General features: G+C 42.0%; 2 protein-coding genes across 7 annotated transcripts in view; one reads left to right on the top strand and one right to left on the bottom strand.

The window, feature by feature from the left end:
* The window catches only part of LOC131347269 (trichohyalin-like), a gene marked incomplete at its 5' end in the record, with an annotated part of 60,100 nt that extends 53,430 nt beyond the window's left edge, over positions 1 to 6,670 (top strand). Inside the window, 5 exon segments of the mRNA XM_058381252.1 lie at positions 5,315 to 5,675; positions 5,707 to 5,951; positions 6,079 to 6,145; positions 6,177 to 6,266; positions 6,662 to 6,670. Of these exon segments, the coding sequence (XP_058237235.1) occupies positions 5,315 to 5,675; positions 5,707 to 5,951; positions 6,079 to 6,145; positions 6,177 to 6,266; positions 6,662 to 6,670 (772 nt within the window).
* Positions 5,962 to 25,669, bottom strand: part of radil (Ras association and DIL domains) — a 24,760-nt gene continuing 5,052 nt past the window's right edge. Inside the window, exons 2-15 of one of the 6 annotated variants that reach the window (XM_058380012.1) lie at positions 25,087 to 25,654; positions 17,671 to 17,930; positions 16,645 to 17,319; positions 15,620 to 15,657; positions 15,273 to 15,430; positions 13,938 to 14,053; positions 13,276 to 13,600; positions 10,274 to 10,446; positions 9,836 to 9,986; positions 9,307 to 9,488; positions 7,820 to 8,111; positions 7,525 to 7,667; positions 7,072 to 7,211; positions 5,962 to 6,807 (exon numbers count right to left, since the gene is read on the bottom strand). In XM_058380012.1, the coding sequence (XP_058235995.1) occupies positions 6,708 to 6,807; positions 7,072 to 7,211; positions 7,525 to 7,667; positions 7,820 to 8,111; positions 9,307 to 9,488; positions 9,836 to 9,986; positions 10,274 to 10,446; positions 13,276 to 13,600; positions 13,938 to 14,053; positions 15,273 to 15,430; positions 15,620 to 15,657; positions 16,645 to 17,319; positions 17,671 to 17,930; positions 25,087 to 25,621 (3,288 nt within the window). In that variant the 5' untranslated portion in view covers positions 25,622 to 25,654 and the 3' untranslated portion in view covers positions 5,962 to 6,707. Of the gene's footprint in view, positions 6,808 to 6,831; positions 7,212 to 7,524; positions 7,668 to 7,819; positions 8,112 to 9,306; positions 9,489 to 9,835; positions 9,987 to 10,273; positions 10,447 to 13,275; positions 13,601 to 13,937; positions 14,054 to 15,272; positions 15,431 to 15,619; positions 15,658 to 16,644; positions 17,320 to 17,670; positions 17,931 to 20,469; positions 24,426 to 25,086; positions 25,655 to 25,669 lie in introns of those variants that run through there. The other 5 variants (XM_058380015.1, XM_058380010.1, XM_058380013.1 and 2 more) reach the window with 5 other exon arrangements.

Below are 25,669 nucleotides of genomic sequence, written 5' to 3'. Positions count from 1 at the left end.
AGATGCCAATAAACTTCTAACATTCTCAACATTGGAGGGAAAGGTCACACCAGCCAAAGCACTGATCCTGACCAGCTTGGAGGAATGCCAGCTATTTGCAGTAACATTTCCAAACGTTCAGAATTCCAGCCATTCTGCATCAAGGGGCGAATCGAAATCAAGTGTGCACCAGCGAAAGTTAAGTTCCTTCCTTCATTTCCTAACAATGACCCACTCCTAAGCCTCATGACGAGTCGTGAATACAATACGTACGTTAAGATACGCTGGCGTTTTCACTGGACCTCCGTAAATTAATTTGTGCCTCAAGACAAATGTGCTGTAATCGCGTATTCCCAAAGTCCTACTACTGAGATTGGGGGGTTAGAGAAAGGAGAGCTGGTGGGGGAGAATAAAAAAGGGAGGGCAAAGCTGGCGCTTCCGTCGCAGAGAAGAAGAGAAGGAGGAGGAGGAAGAAGAGGAGGAGGAGGGACGGGGGAAAAGAGAAGAAAAGGCTGAAACGATAAGTAATTACAGCTCGGCACTCCATTCATCATCCACTGCTGAGCGCAGTATCCAGGGTCTCCGCTGTTATCAGCGGTATATAGAGCGAGTGTCAGCAGCCCTGAATAAATCTCCTTCTGCCTCAAACTGATCCGCCATTAGCAGGCCTTGGCGCTGCCTGATCATCACGTCAAAAAAAAACCCCTCCCGTTAGGGAATGAGCACCAATGTTTGAAGATCCTGCTTCACGAAACGGTTGCTCGCGGAAAAACGGAGGTATTTCAAAGAGAGTGAGTTCAAAAGCACTGAACCTGTTCTTAGCATATACAGTTTAGTGATTTGGTGATTTCTTTGCTAACATCACACACCGACAGGCACTCTCATGATGTCGCTCGGAACGATCCTCCTCATATAAAAGCTTCAAAATACCTGCTCAATAGGCTGAGTCTGCTCCCGGTGCCGATCCTGGGCTTGGTTGAGGATAGGGTTTATAATAATCACACGGAAGAACACCTTGCAAACACTGGACTGATTTAGCAGTTCCTTGCATCACTTTTGTGCACGAATGTTTGAAAAATTCGAGGCACTAGCTTCATCCATGTGCTTGAAAAACAGTGCATTTTGGATGGCATGGTCACGGTGCAGGAATACCTCGTATAAAAAGATTTAGCGCCACAGGAGTGAGGTAATTACAGCGCTCCTGTCCAGTGAACGTCTGGATTTATATATCAATAAAGGTGTTCCATCTCCTCTGCTGACCATATCAACCCTTACCAAACTTGACAAGTAGAACCAGTCACGTTACTCAGGTAGCTTCAACACCGGGTGTGAGCCCCAGATCACCCTTTCCAAGAGGACCGGGGATTAGTACTCTGGCTTGAAAACTGCTTTCACACTTCGCCAAATGTAACGAAGATCTGATTCCACCAAAGGTTCAGGAAGTGCTGGTACCTCATGAGATCTCAGGACACAACCAGTTCTCGTTAAGAACGTCAGGTTCAGGGGTTCACAGAACAGGACAGAATCTGGGTCTTTAGAAACTACTTTAGTCTAGTTGAATTCTTGATTGTGATTGATCAGAAGGTGTAACAGAACCACAGCAGTTCCAGCTACAAGGTTAACATCAACATGCTCTTCTGTTTCTATGGTAACACGAGGACTTAAACACAGCTCCACATAAAGTGAGGAGACGTTAGGAGATGTTTATGAAAGGAGTCTCCAGTGCGAGAACTTTGTAACTTTTAGGAAATCTTCAGGACTTTATGGTTGCTTTAGCAACATGGCAAGCTGTGTTTTTGTTAATAGCTGCTCTAACGAAAGTGGGAACCGGAACTTACTTGCTTCACAGGCATTCCACAACATTAATCGTAATTGTAAATGGATAGAAAATTTGATGTTTCATACTCTAATTAAAGGGAAATCATTTAATCTTCTCTTTTCGCAGCAGTGTTCTTTTTTATTTAACACAATTTGTTGTTTTTTTGCCATTATTTGTGTAACACAGCCATTTTGTAGGTTGTGATATTTCTGGTATTATATATATTTGCTTTTTTTTTTCATTGTGCCTGTGTGTGAAAGCCCCACTGCCGACAACAGCAACAATTTTGTAACGTGCCTCTGTGTGAAAGCTGGGGTATTTAGTCACTGCAGAAAGGTTCTGCTTGCCTGCACATGCGCTAGCTGCTAATTGAGTGAGGCTTGAACTAAGGAGGCAATCCTCCACAGCCTGGCTGTGTGCTGCGTTCTTCCCTTTACCAAAAACTGTCAGTGTTAATCAAGCCTCATCTCTTAACACTGGGAGAAGAGGCGAAGATTAATATTCCGGCCGAAACAGATGATAAATCATTTGTACATAATTAGCGCTCAGCAAGGTTATAGCTGACATGAATTTTTATCTTAATTACGGGGGAAATTTGTTCCATTAATTTAATTTGTTGCGCACGGACGAGCCCGCGCCTAACAAAGTTAATCTTACACCTGTCAGCCCCGAGCCAAGGTAGCCCTTTCTGCGACTCGGCGAGATTCAATTGAAATTCAGACAGGCTGCCAAGACCGGGTTCACCTCACACCTGTGTGTTTTATCGGTTTACAATCTTAAATGGACACTTTGTCAAGAAGGTCTTTTGCAAAATCTTTGTTGTGATGTACTCATCTGGACAGCAGCACAAACTAAAAAAACACAACCTCCATTTCTATATTTGTTTTTCTTTCAGTTTTTTTTTCTTCACTAACTTATTGTTATCCAGACACAAGCATTCCCATCTGGTGTCCATGTCGACTGCATCATTCTTATTTCTCAAAGTAACAAAACACTTTTTTTGTGCTGAAATGCTTACAGTGAATTGTAATGACTTTGTTTAGTACGCAAACAGACAGGAAGCTCAATTTAATGCACACTACACAGATCCTCCAGTACATTTCTTCGCTAAGACTGCCCCCTGGTGGACATTTCCTGAAAACGGTTTGTTTTTATTTCGATAGATAGATAGATAGATAGATAGATAGATAGATAGATAGATAGATAGATAGATAGATAGATAGATAGATAGATAGATTCTTGTGTTACAGTAGCTTAGACAGTTACAAGATACAACACACACCACAATACAAAATGTATAAAATGAAAAAGCGTGTTTTTCAGTCAGTTATGATTAACTTGTTAAACTTTATGATGTTGTATATAATTAAGGAATAATGATAATCACACATGCTAAACTGTGGCGTTTTCATCTTATTATGGAGCGGCGGAATTTTAAGGTATGTTTAACAAAGATTTAGCTTTTCTTCTAACAAAGCTGTTAAAAAAGAAAGGGTTTAATCTGCAACTACTGCTCATTGTGAAAATATCTAGCTAGCTAAAAACACTGAAAAAAGTTCATAGACAGGGGAAAAGTGACATTGTTTTGAAAATACCTCAGGAACTATCATGCTAGGGTAGTCAGGGTAGTAAGAAAACTGCTTCTAGCTAGCATATTGTTTCTTTTATGCAGTTTTGTATTATGAAAGTGATTTATAAAGAGATGGAGTGATCTAAAATGTTCTTAAATATTTATGTCTTTAGGTCGATTGTCCGATGTACAATGTAAGAGGTTTGTTTCCATAGCAACAAGCAACGTTTAATCATTCCGCTCATTTCTTTTCTTCCCCAGAGAATTGACACACGGTTTCTCTGAAGCACGTACCTGTCTCATCTTCCTGTCTCTCTACTAAAACTGCTCACTTCCTGACTTTTCACACACACTTCCTGCTTTATCGCTGCTCTCCTCTCGTCCATGTTCTAAACAAAAGAATTCAATTAAATCATTATTTTGTAAAAGCTGATTAACAAATCCAAGTTAATACAGGAAATGAGCAAACAATAAAAATGTGACATGATGGAGGATCGTTACTGGGCTGAATGGGATTGTTTTTCTGAAGTGTTATATTCTTATTATTGAAGAATAAAATATATAAAAACGTTCTTGTTAGCTTTTACTGTGTGTTACAGCAGGTAGAAACAGTCCTTCCATCTCTTTTTACTCTCTGTTCATGTGAATAAAAATGTCGCCGCTTGTTAAAGGGACTCTGACACTGGAGACTCCTTCCAAATGTCTCTCAGAAAAAAAACACACAAAAAAAATCATAAATTTACAAAAAAAAAAAAAAAAAAAAGATTTAAGCAAAGCAAACATTTTTTGTGTAGAAAAATTAATTAATTACTGAAAAATTAGCTTTAAAAGATTTTATTAATGAATTAAAATTTTATTTCATTTTTTTAAATGATTTATTTATAAATAATTTTTTAATTAGATGTACACTACCGCTCAAAAGTTTGAGATCACTTAAATTTTTTTCCAAGGAAACACACACAAAATTAGTCTGAATAGAAATACACCAAAAGAACAGGACATGCTGACCTCAGATTTTGATGGAAATGATGAATGTTTTCTTCAAACTTTGCCTTCATAAAAATAAAAAAAAAAAAAACACCTTTTGCAGCAATTACAGCCTGGGCATTCTAGCGGTCAATTTTCAAAGATAATCTGATGAGATTTCACCCCATGCTTCCTGGAGCATCTCCCACATGATGGATTGGCTGATGGAGTCTTCCTCCGGAGCTGAAATCAAGTGATCCCAAACTTTTCAGCGGTAGTGTAGATATTTAGATAAAGATTTTAGATGTAGATTTAGATTTTCTTCTGGTAAAAATATTAAAGTTATTAGAGAGAGTTAATAAATTAGAAGTTATTTCTGTTCTACTGTAGAGCTGCAGCACCATCTCCTGGTGAAACGACACAATCTCTTCACTTTCTGTTTTATTTCCTTTCTTTATTTTTTTTAAACAACACGCCGTATTTATTCGAATTCGCTGTAATTTTAATGCATATTTATAAATTTTCTAAATACAAGTTCAGTTGAGAAGAAAAATGCCTTTATGCAATACATCAGTATAGATAACATACAAAGATGAAGTGGGAGAAATCAAAGTTGTTTTTTGTTTTTTTTTGCATAATTGTAAAACTTGTGCATTCCCCCCAATACAAATAAAAACATTATTCATGGCGTTTCCATTCTTCATATTTTTGTGTATTTTCCATTAACACTCGGGTCACGTTGAGATCATGTCATGATGGTGATGTGAGGGCAAAGCGCCGATCAGGAATCCACACAGTGGGCCACTTTTACTCCATCAGACATATAGAAATGATAAGAGAACTTTACATTCAACTATCGGAGATGGTAACGTCTCGTGTTAATGGAGGAGAGGAGTGGAGTGGAGTGGAGTGGAGTGGAGAGGAGAGGAGAGGAGAAGTGGAGAAGAGGAGAAGAGGAGTGGAGAGGAGAAGAGGAGTGGAGAGGAGAGGAGAAGAGGAGAGGAAAGGAGGAGAGGAGGAGAGAAGAGGAGAAGAGGAGAGGAGAAGAGGAGTGGAGAGGAGAGGAGAGGAGAGGAGAGGAGAAGAGAAGAGAAGAGAAGAGAAGAGAAGAGAAGAGAAGAGAGGAGAGGAGAGGAGAGGAGAGGAGAGGAGAGGAGAGGAGAGAAGTGGAGAAGAGGAGAGGAGAAGAGGAGAGGAGAAGAGGAGTGGAGAGGAGAGGAGAAGAGGAGAGGAAAGGAGGAGAGGAGGAGAGAAGAGGAGAAGAGGAGAGGAGAGGAGAGGAGAGGAGAGGAGAGGAGAGGAGAGGAGGAGAGAAGTGGAGAAGAGGAGAGGAGAAGAGGAGTGGAGAGGAGAGGAGAAGAGGAGAGGAAAGGAGGAGAGGAGGAGAGAAGAGGAGAAGAGGAGAGGAGAGAAGTGGAGAAGAGGAGAGGAGAGGAGAGGAGAGGAGGAGAGAAGTGGAGAAGAGGAGAAGAGGAGTGGAGAGGAGAAGAGGAGTGGAGAGGAGAGGAGAAGAGGAGAGGAAAGGAGGAGAGGAGAAGAGGAGAGGAAAGGAGGAGAGGAGGAGAGAAGAGGAGAAGAGGAGAGGAGAGAAGTGGAGAAGAGGAGAGTAGAAGAGGAGTGGAGAGGAGAGGAGAGGAATAGAGAAGAGAAGAGAAGAGAAGAGAGGAGAGGAGAGGAGAGGAGAGGAGAGGAGGAGAGGAGAGAAGTGGAGAAGAGGAGAGGAGAAGAGGAGTGGAGAGGAGAGGAGAAGAGGAGAGGAGAAGAGGAGAGGAAAGGAGGAGAGGAGGAGAGAAGAGGAGAAGAGGAGAGAAGTGGAGAAGAGGAGAGGAGAGGAGAGGACAGGAGGAGAGGAGAAGAGAGGACAGGAGGACAGAGAAGTGAGGAGAGGAAAGGAGGAGAGAGGAGGAGAAGAGAAGAGAAGAGAAGAGAAGAGAAGAGAAGAGAAGAGAAGAGAAGAGAAGAGAAGAGAAGAGAAGAGAAGAGAAAAGCTCTGATAATAAATAGGCAAACGGAATAAAGCTGTTTGGTCTTTTCAGCAGTTTACTCTTCACTTGTTTCGTTTTTGATCAGTTTGCTCTGATAGAAATGTTTGTAAACAGGATATCTTGTGTCTTTTGTTGTTAAACGTAATGTTCATGTTGTGATGATGGTTTGCGTAACGCTCCCGGGTGAAGAGAGGAGGAAAGGAAGAGAAGACGACGCTGTGATGCTAGTCGTGTGTAAATCCCGTCGCTGTGCTAGGGCTCTCTCCGGAGTGCAGTGCGAGGTTAAGGACAGGAGTCGCTGAGTGTTCTTATTGATGTGCTTATTCTCTTTATCCTCACCAGCCAGTCTGAAGTGCACACTCGAACCTCCCACCTCGTCATTTTTCTTTCAGCAGGAAGAGGCACTGATCTTCTCCGACACTTCAGGATCTGACTTAGCCACGAGAAAGCGAAGACGTCCTCCGCCCAGTCTGATAAGATCCACCGCACTAAGGAGACATGCTTACAATGTTAGCACCATGAAACTTTTCGGCTTATCACTGCTGTAAAGAGTGATTAATTATCATGCTACCAGAAAAAAACGTAAAGAAGCATGAGCTCCTTTGTCCAGTTTAAAAGCCCTGACACTGGACATTACTTCCATAAGTGCTAAATATATTGTCTGGACTAGTCTGTGTTTGTGGCCTGATAAGTGACAGATGTGTCTGTTGTTACATTGTGGATTGTGAGAGATGGAGATATGTGTGAGAAACCTCTGGTAATCGGCTCCGATGAGGCTTTTCCCGTTCACAGCCAGGATCCGGTCTCCGATGTGCAGCCGGCCGTCCGAAGCGGCTGGTCCTTCAGGGATCAGTGTGCGGATGTAGATCCCCGGTGAATTCAGAGGAGTGTGCTGTAATCACAGGGTTTGGAGAGCAGGTAAAGTGTGTGAAGTTTTCAAAATCAACATTAGCATCACACGAGTGAAGAGCTCCATATATTACTCAGATGTTAGTGTGAGTGATGCAGCATGCACATTTTCAGGTGCAGCTTTATTTATATTGAGATCATGTGAAATGTAACTGAACACAGGTTGAGTCCATTCACCTAATTTAATGACTTGGAGGAGTTTCACAGTAAGGGGTGAGGGGGTGAATACTTTTTGTACTACTGTAACAATACGGTATGTCTTATTAATATATTAGAGAAGCAATCACAGAACTTACAAGTCCGTCAATGAGTCCCATTCCCAGACCATAGGGTCCTTTATCCAAGTCCACTACAAAGACGGAACACACAGGGTCAGAATTATTGCTCAGGGTCTGGGCCAGAGGGATGGGGAAAGGAAAGCCACACCCATTAAGAGGGCCTGGAGAAGAACACACACACACATGCATTGTTTATAGCATACACGCACACACACAATTATATACATGAAGACAAAACATACTTTGAATGTGAAATGAGTAAAAGACACACACACACACACACACGTGAGAGTGTCTGGCAAACCTTCAGTACCATTGCTGATGTATCCGTTGATCTTCTTGTGCTCGGGAGTGGAGCGTGTACACCCGTTAGCTGGGATGTGTTCCTGCTGCGAGTGTTTGGTGTACGGGGTGTGTGTGTATTCTGGGTACTGGGGTGTGTTAGGCGGAGTAAACAGGCAGGACGGGTCTGGAGCCTGCCGTGCGCTCGTTCCGTTTCTGTAATGGGGAGTGTGTGCTCGTTCTCTTGTCCTCTCCTCAGCTCCTGAGCCCTCTCCTCGTCCTCCAAAGGAAGAAATGCGCACTTCTCCTTCTCCCTCTCCACGCTGCCAAAACAAATCCATATGATTATCATTTTACAAAAGACTCACAGGCTTACGTTATACAACTGTTACAAAATTAGCGTCAGTCCATGTCCGAGCCTGAGTGAGGAGTCCATAATTATACTACACCTACTGTAACCAGATGTCTGTTTAGGATTCTCTGACATTTTCAGCACTGAGGAGTTTACATGCAGTTTTATATCAAAGTGCTTTATTTCCTTACAGAATGCTCAAATCTTACTATACTGTCCCAGAAACACAAAACGTTGTGCTCGTGCTTCGCATAATCTCTGCATTACGTACTGCAGAGTGTTCTTCTCAAACAGATTAACACACACACACACACACTATCCATAATCCTGCTAGCAGATAGGCACTGCATTACGGCGCTAATCCCTTAATCAGATTGATCAGACTCCTGTCTAGCAGTTTGTGCCAAAAAATAATATAAAATAAATAGCTGACTGCAAAATAAATAAAGTCAGTGTAGGCTCTGTTTAATGGCACAGTGCTAAATAGTTTCGTACTTGTTTTCAGGTTTGCGTAGGCTACTGGTCGCTGTGGAGATGTTAACCAATTTATTTACTTTCATCAGTAATAGAATATGAATATGATCAAATATACAAATTAGTAGCTTGTGTGAATCTGTTCATTTAACAAGTAATGATGTCCTGAAACTTTAACTCCAGAAATGTTGACTCATCAACTAGGAAAAATTACTATTTCTGAAAATCCTGGTTCACGAAAATATGAAGAACTGTGAAAACGACAGCGACGTGTTATTACTTTCGTGATGATGTACAGAACTGCAGGCCGAAACGGAAAGGTAGAAAATGTGCCTTGAACACGTACAAAGGCTGGAAGAGGAAAGGAAGTGACATGAGTAACTGCTTCACAGCCAATCATTTCATGGTGAATTATATATTTAAACACACACACACACACAAAACTAAAAGAAACTGTAGCAGAAATATAATGTCTGGAGCCTTTTTAATCACAGGCAGTTAATCCAGAGTTGTCATAAAAATTATGAGCAGTGGGTGTACTTTGAGGTCATTTTAAGAGATGTTAATGTTTCACACATTAGAGGGAAATTTCCTTCATTCAGAGAAAACTCCTCCCAATTTTGGACTGTCGAAAGATTTTCTTAACTGATATGAAAGGAAGGAAACAGGTCAGTTTCAGAGGCAAAACACACCTGTATTTCCTGTCGGTCTGTGCCGCCGTGGGTCTTGGTGCGGAGACCCCACAGAAAGTGTCGGATATACAGTAGCTGTCTGTAGATGCTGTCGTCTACACACTCGCTCTCCAGGTCCACCTTAAAGCCAGCGCTGGGTAGCACGATGGGAGGGTGGTTATCAAAGCTCTCCAGCAGATCCACTGTAACACACACACACACACACACACATATATAACATGATATAAGAAACAAAGTCCTTAAAAGCTTCATCAAAATTCATAATACATACATTTGTCATTGCCTAGCCACCTTAAATCCTCCTTTAAATCTTTAAAGCTATTTCTTTGACCTTTCTGAATATTTATGCCTCTGATGTTTACATCGTAAACCTTTTGGCCAAAGCATGAATGTCCACTGATTCTGAAAGGAGACTGTCAGTGGGGGTTAGTCAAGCCGTTAATTCGCCTGAAAGTGATGTGCTACATAGTTTGGTGTGATGTAACTTTTTAAAAACTTTCTTAAGAACACAATGGACACAATCCTTCACCTGTTCTGTACACGTAGGCTTCATCTTCGCTGCTTGGTACCCAGATTGGAACAGAACCCACCTCGCCGGTCAGCTGGTACTGTGTAAGGATTCTGTGAAGCTGGACCGGTTTCAGGGACGGATGTTCGGCACGCAAGACTTTCCAACTCATCTATACGCACAAACAGACAGTGCATAGCTTCGTTTAGAATGACTCACCACAACAGACAGACCTGTCTAAGGATGCATAGTCTATAATCTGGATTTAAATTTATTCTTTACATTTTTACACCAGATCTCATTGTCTATTCTCACGGTTGAGTTTTTTCCTTCTACAGTTAGACTGGAGTGACAGACCTGCTGAAGCAGTGCTCTGAAACACTAACACTTCACCCTCTAGTGCTCCTTGAATTTAAATTGCAGTACAAAAAAAATCCATCGACACACAGATGGTGTAACCTGTGAAAGTTGTGAGGCAGGAGTGATGAGGATGGTTACTGCGCTGCAGAGTTTAGCGAAAAACTTCGGAGCGATCTGAGCTCGTCCTGCTCCTTTCGCCCAGTCTAGGATCATCCGCAAACATGCCTGTATGTGTAATGCTTGGGAACGCTGGAACCAGCCCCTCACAGGACCTACACACACACACACACATACAGAGTTAAAGAAACAGTGGCACATTTCCTCTTTCATTTCCAGTTTTAATAATAATAAAAAAACCCAAAATGGTTACGCCTGACAGTGTGTATTACAGCAGCAAAATAAATCCTTATCCTGCTGTGTTATCTGTTTGAACATCTGTGTGTGTGTGTTTAAGCAAAGTATTTAACCGTCCTGTCTGTTATGACACAAAGAGGATTATGGGTGTCTGGAAAAATAACTGCGGCCTCACGGTGCCCTCTCACAGAACATATGCCACCCAGCTGTCCTTTTAAAAAAAGGAAATAAGTGATGACACACAATGTGGCGTCGGGATTCTTCAGCGGAAACTTAATTCACACACACTCACATTTACATTTTCAAATTTCACAGGTTGTTTATGAACTTCTGGGATAATATCAGCAAAGACGTCTCAGAAACTAGCCTGCTCGAATCTTTGCCTTCCTCACTGTCCTCTTCACTGAGAATTATTCGAGTGGAAAATTAGAATATCGATGCGCAACCATTTTTTTTGCTTATTCTTTGAAGGGTCCAAATAATTCTGTATTTGACAATAGCTGTAGCTGGAAACTACTGGGGGTTGTGGAAAAAGAGAAATTGCTAGTGAGTGTAAATTAGCAACACAAATCTTTGGGTGAAAATGAGGTATGAATAAAATAAAAAGAAAATTCTTGACCAGGGATGTCACATACGCAGCTTGTGGGCTGAGATTCACCTGGTACCAGTTTGAATCCAGTTTAGAAACCTTGTCTAAATTAAAATTGACTTGTGATTGTAATTTCTTTAAGTCTTTTTTTTTACCGTTTAGCAAAGTAGTGCAATAAACTCAGGTTCAATGCAAATAAGTCAATGTAGAACCTAAATTCTGGACTTCCGGCTCCTCAGACCTTTTTGGAGTTGAAACGAAAGTCGTGTTTAAATTCTGGTCCAGCTCTTCCTACTTGGTCAGAGTCGAATCAAACGAACTGGGGGTGGAGCAGAACCTAATCCAGCGCCTTTTACCTGGTTTTCAGGGGAAAAAAGCTTTTGTAGATATGTGTGTTTGTTGTTCTGTGTTGTACAGCAACTCAAGTGTTAGGACTTTGGGTAGACGTTGGAGTTAGGGGATGGGGTTAGGCTCACCACTTGACTTCTGTTATTCTGCAGTGAATACTACCTCAGAAAATGTGCTAAAGATTCAGTAACCATGTCTCTATCCAAAAAGAAATCAAATAAATGCTGATGAATAGAACACAAGAGTAATGAATTATTGGTCACTAAGCTGATTTTTTGGATGTGGGCTGTTACCTAAAGTGAGTTCGATTCCCTTTTCTAGACATAGATCATGCTGTACTTCACTGGAAGGAACAAGTCTGCAAAGTTCTCTTTCTCTCTGCCACTCTGGGGTTTCCTCTATTTATTCTTCCCCGGGAACAGGCAGTCTGAACATAATTACCTGTCTACGGGACTCAGACACTCTATGTGGTCTTGGTCCACTTTCGGATTCTTGTGGTTGCACTTGTGGCCCTTACTACAGTACAGAAATAGCAGCTGCTCCACTTTGCTAATGAGAGCTATGGCTATGATTGCTTGGATTCCGTTATTGTCTTTCATACCACATCAACAATAGCAGCTTTAATTTAAGGCTTTTAACTAGCTACTATGGAAATTTTAGTGTTCTTCTTCCATCATGCATGCTCTTCATTCAACCTTGATCCACTGAAAGAGAGATGGATTAGACAGACTGAAATTTATGGATCAGGCAAATATTGTGCTGGATATCTGCCAAAACTTTAACCATAAGTTATATGCATGTGTTGCATGCCTCTGTTTTGTCCATCCCCCAATTCCTCCAGACCAGATTATGTTTCTCTGTACAGTTCTGGTAAGTCTATGACCACTGTAGAGTCCAGTTCTTATATGACAGGAATGGAACCTGATGTGGCCTTCTGCTGGTGTAGTCCATCCACCTCAACATTTGTGCAATTTGAGATGCTTTTCTGCTCACTGCAGTTTTAAAGAGTGGTTCCTACTGTCAGCTACGAGTCTGGCTATTCTCCTCTGACCACTCTCATCAACGAGGCATTTCGTCCTGCAGAACTGCCACCACTCTGTCTAAACTCCAGAGACTGTTGTGTGTGAAAATCCCCGGAAATCAGCAGTTTCTGAAATTGCAAAGCTGCCACATTTATCATGTTTATCAGCTCAGTACGGTATTTGACTCGGTCCAATTAAATATTTTGCTGAATCTGCCTCCGTACCACAGATAGCCAGGTGGCAACCCCTGATCTATACACAACCTTGAACGAGTGAGTATGAAAGCAATTTCAGTCGTAGCCTATTTGTCTGTTGTTTCTGCTGGCTTCATTTCCACTCCATGAGTGTGTGTGTATGTAAAAAAATGAGTTCAGTGGCACCTCCACTCTGTTGCAGATCTGTTTAGCATGATACGGCACACGACACTAGAGGTCATCCTAAACCCCCAAAGCAGCTCATCAGTCTCCATTCCCTCCTGTATGTCCACTTTCCCATTCTAATCCTGTCCGTCCCTTTCACCTTCATGCTACCTGCCCTACTGCTCTCGTTCCCTCTCTTTCTTTATTATCACTGGAGCAGCTGTTGTCTCCCTGCTTAATGAAGACATATGACAGTGTGGATATGGCCTAGCAAGCACATGAGTGTGTGTTTGTATGTAGCATTTGTGAGAGAGAGAGAGTGTATGAGGCTATTCTGTACTGTAAAAAACACAAAAGAAACAAAATGAAAGAGACAGACAGACAGAAAGAATGCGAGATATCTGGCTAGCTTAGCTATCCATCCTGCACCTTTATCGATGAGTAGATTGAAGAGTGAGGCATTGGTGAAGAAGAACAGGTAGGCGAACATCTGGCTCTGGATCTCAGCATGGACCTGATATTGCTGCATGAGATCGGCTGTGGTCTGAAAAACACACAGAGCCCGACGAACAGCCTCGGGCATGACACACACGCTGCACGTACATGCCCGTGCACCCGTCGTCCGCCGGCATGCCTCTGATGACGACTCGCCTCCGAAAGGGCTGCAGTCCAGCAAGGCTGGCAACACCACGTACAACGACTGGAGAAAAATTGTACACAACACACATACACACTGACTGACAAATCCAAACAGCTTTGAGGACACAATACGCAGAGACACAATACATAGACAGTGGAGGAGAAGAAATAAAGGATGGTAAGAAAGATGAACACATCAGCACTGGGGCAGTATGATTCCTGCCCCAATGGACTTCTATTAGTATGTGTTGCAGTCACAATTTTTAACCACTAGGTGCGCTAATAACTTTTTAAAAATCGTTGGTCTCTCAAAAGAGGTCTTTATTATTTCAACAAAATTTAAAATGGAATATGGAATATAACAGCTGATATGATGAGGCTGGGCAATGACCTTAAATATTCTGTTCTTACATGATAATGAATAAAATAACGAAAATATAAAATTGTGTTACCTTTGTAATGTAGTAGACACACTGCTGAAATGTGTACATGATAACTTCCTCCAGAATGGTCATCACCTCTTCGCTGGCTGAGATTGTCGCAGAGAGGAGCGACTCTTTAGATCCAGCTAAAAGGGAAATGCAGAATAAATTCACCAAATGACCAAAGCAGATTAAATATATAAATATACACCAATCAGGCATAACATTATGACCAACTGCCTAATACTTGTTTGTCCAGCACATCCCACAGATGCTGGATTGGATTGAGATCTGGGGGATTTGGAGGCGGAGTCAACAGCTTAAACTCGTTGTTGCATTTATCAAATCATTTCTGAACCATTTCTGGTTTGTGGCACAGTGCATTATCCTGCTGAAAGAGGCCACAGCCATCACAGGCAGGACCCAAGGCTTCCCAGCAGAACACTGTCCAAAGCATGACATTGCCTCCGCCGGCTTGCCTTCTTCACATAGTGACATCCTGGTGACGTGTTCCCCAGGTAAACGACACACACAAAAAAATATATATGTAAAAGAATATGTGATTCATCAGACCAGGCCACCTTCTTCCATTGCTCTGTGGTCCAGTTCTGAGGCTCACATGCCCATTGTTGGTGCTTTCTGCGGTGCACAGGGGTCAGCATGGGCACCCTGACTGGTCTGCAGCTATGCAGCCCCATACACAACAAACTGTGATGCACTGTGTATTCTGACACCTTTCTATCAGAACCAGCATTAACTTCTTCAGCAATTCAAGCAACAGTAGCTCGTCTGCTGGATCGGATCACACAGTCCAGCCTTCACTCCCCACATGCATGAATGTGCCTTGGCCGTCCATGACTCTGTCGCTGGTTCACCACTGTTCCTTCTTCGGACCACTTTTGATAGATACTGACCACTGCAGACCGGGAACACCCCACAAGAGCTTCAGATGCTCTGATCCAGTGGTCTAGCCATCACAATTTGGCCCTTGTAAAACTCGCTCAAATCCTTACACTTGTCCATTTTTCCTGCTTCTAACATCAACTTTGAGGACAAAATTTTCACTTGATGCCTAATATATCCCACCCACTAACAGGTGCCATGATGAGGAGATCATCAATGGTCATAATGTTATGGCTGATCAGTGTATATGATATAACGTGTAGAGAGAGAGAGAGAGAGAGAGAGCACTATTAGACTATAAGAGAAAAACAGATTTAGGACAGATGGAGTTTGACAGATTTTATTGATTCTCTAATTTGTTAAAAAGCTACTGAATGACAGATGAAAGTCATCCTTGTTGTGGGATTCATACTGTTGTGTAACGTCGGTCCCAAGAATGTGTGTGTGTGTGTGTGTGTGTACCTTTGCTGTCCATCATTTCAATATTCTGCATGTACGCAGGCGATTTCTGCTGAATGAAGTACAGGATCTCGATGGCGTTCGCCATCCAAAAGAAAATGACCTGAAGATCCGGCACAAGGTCAGAGATGCTAAGCAGTGACAGGGATGCTGGATCCTGACTGGATCAGACACACACACACACACATATACACACATACTGTAAACATGATTACTGAACAGAGGAAAAAATAGCAAATAATACAGTTAAGCTATGGTTGAATTGAAGTTTAAACAGAAACAGAACACCATGAGAAGACACATGAACACACACACACACACAGTGCTACAAGGTGGAATATGATACCCACTGCTGAGCTTGCTTTTGTGCCAATTCCTTTGTCTTCTCCTGTAACCCACACACACACACACACACACACACAACAATTAGTATCATTAAAATTTGAATAACTCTGAATAGCTTCACAAGGGAGGAATAATACCTTAGCCTCTTTCTCTCTGTTTTATTTGGAATCTCTTCGCTTAATATTCAGCCTGAACTAAACTGACCTTCTGTAATTGGATTTTAATAATTAATCAGTTAAGGGAGTGGGCCTTGAGCGGTCATTAAATGCTTTGGCATGCTTTCATAGGCGCTTGGTCGATTCCCCAAATTACATGACACCCTTCCTCCTGCGCTCTTCATGCTGACGGCGGTAAAGGTAAATGTTAAGTCGACAGGGAGCGAAGACGAGGCGCCGAACAAAGCACCTTTCTGACCTTCACAGAGGAAAATCCGTCCCCTTGGAACAACGGCGCATTTTCCTTTTTGTCTTGTAATTAATTTATTTAAATAGTGTGGTGCAAAATGTCATATTTTATATATATAAAATTTTTTAATTTTGTTCAGAATGCCTTTTTTAAAGTACATAAGTGATTTTATTATTATTTATTTTAATGTTTGATTTTGCTCAAAAGGGTTTTTTTGGTTTTATACTAGAGTAGGATTACATTTTCGTGAAAATTGTTCATTTCAGGTCATAAAGGGTGCATCTTGAACTACAGCAGGATTACATTTGAGTTAAGAAATAATTCAGGTTTAATGCAGGTTGAAAGGGTGAACTGTCACAGACTACAATATAGTTCCATTTGTCCACAATGGACATGTCTATAGTTATATAAGTGCAGAATCTGGGGCAAAGTGGAGCAATGTAACCAACTATGGCATAATATTTAGTGTAACGTTCGATTCAGGTCAAAATGTAGAAATGTGGAATGCTAAATATCATTTCTATAATGTTGGATAACTTTATATCAAATCAATAAGTATGATCCAAAGCAATGGAAAATTATTATTAAATTGTCAGCTTTGCCAGAGTGAAGATGAAGGACCAACCCATGCGATGCTCTGGATCTTCTTAGCGATTTTGAGGAGCAGTTTCCCGAAGCTGCCGGGTGGAAACGAATGAGCCGAGTGTTGGATGCACAGGCAGAGCAGATATGCGGGAGTCAGCTTGTGATCATCGCCACTCGGCTCGATCAGCGTGAGCACCCGGTTGACCAGAGCGTCCTCTTGGGCTCGCTCAAACTCCAATGCCAGCTTCCTCTTCTTTGGCCCCTTTGCATTCTTTGAGCTTTGGCGAAATCCCGTCTGTTCCCGTGGGGTAGCACCGCACGTTGGACACGCCTCCCCATTTATGGCGCCGAGGGCACGGAGGCGGGTCAGGGTGTGGCCTGGTAGCGGCTTGGCGCTCAGTGGGTCTCTATACAAAAAAATGTAATGGGCGCCAAAAGACAGCAGGTCGCCATGACGAAGCGGAGTAGGACGCTCGATACGAGTGAAGTTGACCAGCACAGTGCCATGACCGACCGGTTCCAGTAAGATCCGGTGGTCTGATGAAGAGGAGGAAGAAGAAGAGGATGAAGAAGACGAGGAAGACGAGCGTCTGCGGCGTATGCGGCAGTGGAGTGGGAGGATGTCCGGAGATGACAGACAGATGTTTGGTCGTGTGCTTGCCGTCTCCTGACCCACTGTGTGCTGCTCTTTGTTCAGCAGGTAAACCAGGCAGTCCTGTTCACACAATAAATAGTTATATAGATAAATAATACAACACCACATGTTTCCAAGAAATTATACCAGCTTAAGGTAACTTTTTGAATTGATAAAATAATGTCATGCTTTTGTTTATCTGATGCTCCTTTCTGTAAAGAATACTTGCCATTGGTTTGAAGGAAAAGCAGACCAAGCACTCATCGCATACTCAGAGCTCACTACATGTTAAAAAAAGCGTCTGAGGTCTGATTAACGGATACTTCACGAGTCTTCATTGAGCTCCAGCTTTGTTCGAGTATCACACAAGTCTGTAGTTATGTTTGAGTCTGAATTCTATGTAATGTGATTGGTTGAGAGGTTCTCACTCACTTGTCGGTTATATCCTTGCAGCAGCAGCAAATGAGGTGACTGGTAGAGGGAATGCTTGACTCCGCCCCCCTCTTTGCATCCGTCTGAGCGTGCACGGCCTGACCCGGGCAGCGTAGAGTAGCGCTTCGGCTCCTCCCCAGTCACACCTACCAGGTTGAGACTGGTCTCGCTGAGACTGCGGTAGAAGGACTGGCCGTGCTGCAGGGTCATTGTTCCTTTAGCGCGGTGCCGCTGAAGTTTGCGTGCCTGTGCATTTATATCTGTCAGAGAAAATCAGTTATGAAATTAACGTCTTCCTTTATCATTAACAGCCAACAGCCATATGGAGAGTGTGATCCGGCCAGAATGAGGGTTTCAGCCTAGTGATTAACATAGCACTGATACAAGGCTGTGGTTTGCAGGATGAAGACAATATAATAAAAAAGGAAACTCAAACAAAACGTGCCATGAGTGAGCCTAGCCATCTCTACCTCTTCATCTCCATTGCCAGGTTCCAAATACTGAATGCAGGAAAACCTGCTGGCTCAGAAAACCTGTGCTAGCATACTCCGCTGAATGTGTAGCTTGACACTTTATGCTTATAGGTTTATGAAATATTAATAAAGAGAAAGGTGTTAAATAAATATTTACACTTTTAAATATCAGCTTGCCTTTGAGAAACCGATTACGACCCTGCCATAAGAGTTCCAGAAAGTAAGATGATTACTGAACAGTGAAGAGAAACATGCAGAGTAGTTCTGCAAGAAAACAAAAACAAACAACAAGCATGAAGAATAGTTTACCATTCTCATAAAATGCAGAGTGAAAATCAAATAAAGTGGCCATATGTGAGGTACAGGGGCATATGAAATGTCGTAGCATGCATTACAGCATGACTTGCAAAAGATACAGGAATTAAAGAATTGCAGCATTATTGTACTTGGTAACAATTTAAAATCTTCTTGGTGATGTATGAGGCGTTTAGTGATTTAAAGTAACTACCGAAGGTGATGGTGCTATATCAGCTTTTGGAGGTGAATAAGTGCTCTCCTGCTGGTGAAGGACACTTAGAACGGCCAAGTCATTATTATTCTCAGACATTATTTACCTTTCAGGTTTTGGGAACAGGGGGTTGTGAATACGCCGTAGGACTTTATTACAGCAAATATCAGAATCTTTACATATTTATTTCTCTATTGACCTACAGGGGTTTCATGTGCTTATGACACCACATGTAAATAAAAGAAGAAATGTTTAGAAAAAGACAGAAATACAGTGCCTTGTAAAAGCATTCACCTCATTTGAACTTCTCCCATATATACTATATTGCCAACCGTTTTGGGACATCCCTGCAAATCATTGAATTCAGGGGTTTTGGCTTGGCCCCTTAGTTCCAATTCTTAATGCTTCAGCATAGAAAGACATTTTGTGAACAGTTTGTGGTTGGGGATGAATTAGAGAGAAGACTGTGAGCCAGACCAAAACCGTGACGTCTGCCTTTACATGCACATGAATGTAATATGGAGTTGTCCCGCCCTTTGCAGCTATAACAGCTTCAGCTCTTCTGGGAAGGCTTTCCACAAGGTTTAGGAGTGTGTTTATGGGAATTTTTGACCATTCCTCTAGAAGAAGCACATTTGTGAGGTCAGACACTGATGTTGGACAAGAAGGTCTGGCTCACAGTCTCCACTCTAATTCATCCCAAATATGTTCTATCGGGTTGAGGTCAGGACTCCAGTCAAGTTCCTCCACACCAAACTCACTCATCCATGTCTTTATGGACCTTGCTTTGGTCACTGGTGTGCAGTCATGTTGGAACAGGAAGGGGTCATCCCCAAACTGTTCCAACAAAGAGCATGAAATTGTCCAAAATGTCTTGGTATGAAGCTGAAGCATTAAGAGTTCCTTTCACTGGAACTACGGGGCCGAGCCCAACCCCTGAAAAACAACACCTGAATTAAATGATTTGGAGGGGTGTTCCAAAACTTTTGGTAATACAGTGTATTGTAGTACTAGAACCTAAATAGAACTAAATAGACTTAAACATTTGTTGCATGTATAAGTATTCACATCCCTGGGTCTATACTTGACAGAACCACTTACATAACCAAACCCTGACAGAACTTTGTCCTGGACTCGTTTTAATCTCTGGAATTTCCCATGCACATGGGTGACTCTTGAATTACACACTTAATTATGTTAATTCTGACAGCATCAGAGGTTAGGGGTCTCACAGCAACGGGGGTGAATACTTTTGCAATCATAACCCTTACGCTTTCATTTACATATAATAAGTTTCCTAATTACATCATAGGATATTCAGAGAAGAAGCCAGGATGCTGCCACCACCATGCTTCACTCTCAATCAAGTCCACTGCATTTCTACTAAAATGTGGTGAATATTGAAGCAAGGCACTGTATTGGGGTCATGTAAATAACAATGGTTACACAAAATAAAGGTACATTGGGCAATTATATTGGTGTTTAGGTACAAATGTGTATGCAGCATATTATAGCTGTACTAATATTCATATTAATCACTACTACAACTGTGATCTATACAATTAAACACATCATTGGAGAGAAAAAACTAATTTTCCACTTGAAATGTAGCCAAGATATGGTTGGTGTAACTTTACAGAAATCTCCTGTGTGCACTGATCAATTTTCCATGGAATGTAGCGTTTAATGATCACAATGACTTAACTATTGATATCTTTTTATGATCATGGTGGAAGGTGAAGGTGGAGTATGCAGTGGAGGATCAGGCAGGACTTGGTGGGGCTGGTGGTTGACGCCGTACCTGAGCACATTCCCCACCTTTAAGATTCGGAGTGCTGGGCAGTACCATACGCCAGCCCCGGGGGGAACTCCGCTGGCTTTTACCATGCCCCCCCCTACTCAGGGTGGACGTTAACACAGGGGAGTGTGTGTGAGGCCCTGGGGGCAGGTGCACAACACAGCAAAGTAGAATACATCAATAAAACAGTACAGAAAAACACAATCACACACTCATGCACTTAAGGAGAAGGTTGATGTTTACAATGTTGTAACCCAAGTGTGTGTATGCAATCCATTTCTAGTTGTGTTGTCACCATTATGAGGCCCAAACTCCTGCAAGGTTATCGCTAGGCCAAATCTCCAACACACTAGATCATGCATCTATACTCAGCAGGTCTAGCCTTCCTGACTGCTGGCTCACTGGTGTGGAGGAAAACAGATTTATGCATCTCTATTTTTTCCATTATAGATTTGTCTTTTGAAAGCTTTCAGTTATCTCAGTCACTGCATGTAGAAGCATGTAGACTGTAGATACGAGTTTTCCAGCATAAAAGGTACCAGTGGTTCGAGACACATTGCTAATATCGTGGCACAAGCTGAAAATTCTTCAAAGCATGCTTCAAGATTCTTAAAAAAGGTTTAACTCATTTTAAATAATCACTTATTATTAATCCATGCTGAAGGACACCACAAAACTCACCTTTCTTCTGGATAGTTTCTGTATTATGATCAGTTATACCTTCTTTACTCTCACTACTTCCTCTTTCTCATCACTTGTGAACTGACGAGACCTCTGCATGTCCATTTCCTGATTATAGATTTTCCCTCTGTGTACTTGGCTGCCTTTGTTTTGTCTACACAACAACTAATAATTACTGGATTGCCCTCGAAAAAATGCTGAAATGCCTGCATCCTGCCTCTAAATGTAACACTCAGCAATTTCATGAAGCCTCTCCTGGCATGTAAGACAAGGTCCTCGAGTTGACACAACGTCCTCTGGCAGTCCTAACTTCTGATACTGGGAAGTCTGTGACGGAGTCCATCACCGCCAGGGATTCAAGCGTCATTGCTTGTCAGAGAACAGGAAGTCAAGCAGCAGTGCGAGGCTCTACAGACAGAACGTGTGCTTTATACACTTTCAATAGCAAAGCTTTTTAAATAGTGTGTAAGATTTCATTGCCTTGTTATCCTGCTTCCTGTAATCTAAGTATAATCTCTAAATTTGCTGCTTACACAACTTCACATTGTAGAAATATTAGCATGTATGTTGCAGCAACATTGTAGGAACATTGTTTAAATGTTATTTTTTCACTCAGGCAGAAATCCTGGTAAAGCTGATGTTCTTAAAAAAGACAATCTGAAAAATCATTCTGCTGGTTTCAAACTGTTAAAATGGTGAATTTGCAAATCATTTTTTTTGTTTTGCAAAAATGTCAGTGCTAAATGAGCTTCTTTTAGACAATTTTACTTTAAATGGTATTGAATAAATCATACACTACATTGCCAGAAGTTTTGGGACACCACCCCAAATCATTGAATTCAAGTGTTATGTTTCAGGGGTTGGGCTCGGCCCCTTAGTTTCAGTGAAAGGAACTCTTAATGCTTAGTACACCTTTGGGATGAATTAGAGCGGAGACTGTGAGCCAGGTCTTCTCATCCAACATCAGTGCCTGACCTCACAAATGCGCTTCTAGAGGAATGGTCAAAAATTCCCATAAACACACTCCTAAAATTGTGGAAAGTCTTCCCAGAAGAGTTGAAGCTGTTATAGCTGCAAAGGGGCGGGACAACTCCATATTACATTCACATGCATGTAAAGGCAGACGTCCCAGTTTTGGTCTGGCTCACAGTCTCCGCTCTTAATTCATCCCAAAGGTGTTCTATGGGGTTGAGGTCAGGACTCTGTGCAGGACAGTCAAGTTCCTCCACACCAAACTCACTCATCCATGTCTTTATGGACCTTGCTTTGTTCACTGGTGTACAGTCATGTTGGAACAGGAAGAGGTCATCCCCAAACTGTTCCCACAAACTTGGGAGCATGAAATTGTCCAAAATGTCTTGGTATGAAGCTGAAGCATTAAGAATTCTTTTCAACCCCTGAATTCAATGACTTGGAGGGGTGTTCCAAAACTTTTGGCAGTATAGTGTATTACTACTAGGTTATAAAAAGTGCTAACAACTGAGACTCCTTCTGTAAATAGTAAATAGCTGTCTCAGTACAGAAAACCTGCACTGTATCAATGATTACTTTCAGCATACATTTTTAACTCTATTACAAATAGCCTTATATTATGTATATTTTGTGCGTAATATGAACAAGCGCTTTTTTATAAGCATTTGATTGTTCCAGAAAAAGAATCAGCCAATCAGAATTGAGAATTCATCAGTGGTGTGGAATAAATGACTACAGTAGTGGTTCATACATTATTAATGAGACGCTGGTGTCAGTGTGTGTTGTTAAATACTTCAGCACTGTGCCTCCCTGCCACCTGGCTTATGCCACACAATGCGTGTTTGGTACGTGTGTGTGTCGGTGTGTATGTGGGGATTAGCAACAGTGAGCAGCAAGTGTAATCTGCCCACATCTCCATCTTCGCTCATCCATAACCCTTTCCAAATCCATGGCATATTCTGTAAAATTCCAGTTTCAAAAATGTCTGTGCTCTTTGTATGGCCAGGTCCCTAATAAGAAAGAATCCGGTATCAAGTTCAGCTTGTGCAGACGGATAAGTTTACAACTCTCTGACTTAAGCATAGTTATACAATTCTATAAGATCCCTTGAACGTAATTCTGGTTTATCAGTTCAGCAGGCGAGACGCAGACGTCCACGTGAACGCGCAAGCACAAACACACAGTGGAGCCACGAGGATAAATTATCCTGAGTAACATTGCGGATATTGATTTTGACCTCCACTTTGTGTTTTGGCTCAATGGCCACCTTGTTAAATTCCTAATTTAGCACTATAGCAAACAAAGAAAGAGGAGAGGCAGCGAGAAAAACAGGGGCAAGCTTCTGATCCCGTGGTGAACAAATATGCTTCTAATTTCTGTATGAAAATAGGGAATTATTCATTAGGGCTTCCATCCTGATGAATAGGATCTGAATATTCAAATTCTTCACGAGGGGAAAAATAGTGAATGTTAATGGATTCTAAAAATAACTCAGTGTTTGTATATGTTTATTATAACCATGAAGCATTAATAATCTGGGTATCAGGGGTCTGAATGGTGCAAACAGTGGCAGGAGTGGTGAGGAATGAAGACTGAGGGCTATGCTGCTTCATTTCTCCCTGCCCCAGTGCAAACAGGTCTCTGGAGACATTCACCATGTCTTTAGTGAATGCTGAGGCAGACAATACGGCTGAGAGAGAGAGAGAGAGAGAGAGAGAGAGACAAAAGCAGAGAGAGAAAGAGACAGACAGACAAAAGCAGAGAGAGAAAAAGAAAGAGAGAGAGAGAGAGAGAGACAGAAAGAGAGAGACAGAAAGAGAGAGACAGACAGACAAAACAAGAGAGTAAGAGAGAGAGAGAAAAGCAGAGAGAGAAAAAGAGAGATAGAAAGAGAGACAGACAGACAGACAAAAGCAGAGAGAGAAAAAGACAGAGAGAGAGAGAGAGAGAGAGAGGGACAGAGAAAGACAGAAAGAGTGAGACACAGAGAGAGAGAGAGAGAGAGAGAGAGAGAGAGGGACAGAGAGAGAGAGACAGAAAGAGAGAGGGACAGAGAGAGAGAGACAGAGAGAGAGAGAGAGGGACAGAGAGAGAGAGACAGAAAGAGTGAGACACAGAGAGAGAGAGAGAGAGAGAGGGACAGAGAGAGACAGAAAGAGTGAGACACAGAGAGAGAGACAGAGAGAGAAGGAGGGAGAAATAAATAAAGAGGACAATATAGATAGCTCTTCAGTATTTGGAAGATCCATCAGGTTTGAAACCTTGAGCGAAGAAAAAGCAGAATCTTTTAATTAATTGATTGATTGATTGATTGATTGATTGATTGATTGATTGATTAATTAATTAATTAATTAATTAATTAATTAATTAATTAATTAATTAATTAATTAATTAATTAATTAATTAATTAATTAATAGTTTATATATTACACCAAAATTGGTGGCTAAACCACAGACCAATGAGCACCAAAGGTTTTACCAAGGGTAGCAGCAGTGGAGAATTGTGGAGTAAAATGTTCTTGAAACATCTAATACAAAATAAGTTCTGAATGTTTAAACTCAGCATGAAGCTTGTGGGATATTTACGTCTCTCTCCACTAATACTAAATTCTTTGATGTTAGCTCTGAATATTTTATTCTACCAGATCTGCATCTTTTTTCAAGCTTTTTGCACAGCTGCTCCATAATTTAGCATCAGTATGATTATCACTCAAAAATACTCCAAATAAGCAGATTTGCACCAAGAAAACAGAAAAAGGTTTGTTGTGATTGTTACTATGTGCTCCACCCTTGTGGTGCTCCGCCCACTTGCAACACCTGGATAAAGAAGCTAGCAGAAGTAGTTGAACTTGTTGAATATAATTTGTCTCAGATTGTATTAGGATCATCTTGTACAGTGTGACATAAAAAAGTCTAAAACTGAGTTTGTTATTTCATAATGCCCTGAAGATGCTAATGCTGCCAGTCTCTTTCATATCAGTTACCTGCAGTTACCGTGTCTTTCTCTTTAGCTGCCAGCTCCTCCACTTCGGCCCTCCTCCTGAGCTCGAAGCGCCTCGCGAATCCTTCCTTCGGTTTCCACAGCTCCTGCAGAAGGAGAGGCTTCTCGTTGCTGCCCAGTGCCCGCAAGCACTCAGTCCTCCACCGTCTCTCGGCACCCTCAAACCGCCCGATGACATCACATAGAACATAGCTACTAGCTGAACCTTTACTCAGTGAGTAGCGCTCCAGTGCCTCCTTTATGAGCTCCTGCGCGCTGGAACGCGGAGTAGCCAAAACGCTCTTGTAGTTAGCCCCAGCGCTGATTTCATCGCCAAAGATCTTGAGCACCCCTGGAGCTGAGGTTTGCGTAGACAGCTCAGCTGGGTCGTCCCGCACTTGCTCGGGCAGGTCGGTAACCGAGCGACGGTCCCGGTAGCTCAGAGTCCGGTACAGGACCTGCGTGATGGTGCGGCTCTGGCGCTTCAGACGGCTCTTCGAGGGCAGTGACATGCTGGCTGAAGAGGAGCCGTAGAACATGGTGCCAAAACTTTCGGGTCAGAGGGACTAGGACTGAGAGAACACAGG

The sequence above is a fragment of the Hemibagrus wyckioides genome, linkage group LG26 (genome assembly GCF_019097595.1).
Source record: "Hemibagrus wyckioides isolate EC202008001 linkage group LG26, SWU_Hwy_1.0, whole genome shotgun sequence".
NCBI lineage: Eukaryota > Metazoa > Chordata > Actinopteri > Siluriformes > Bagridae > Hemibagrus > Hemibagrus wyckioides.
The sequence above is the reverse complement of the archived record's forward strand: the minus strand, read 5'-3'. Positions and strand labels throughout refer to the sequence as shown.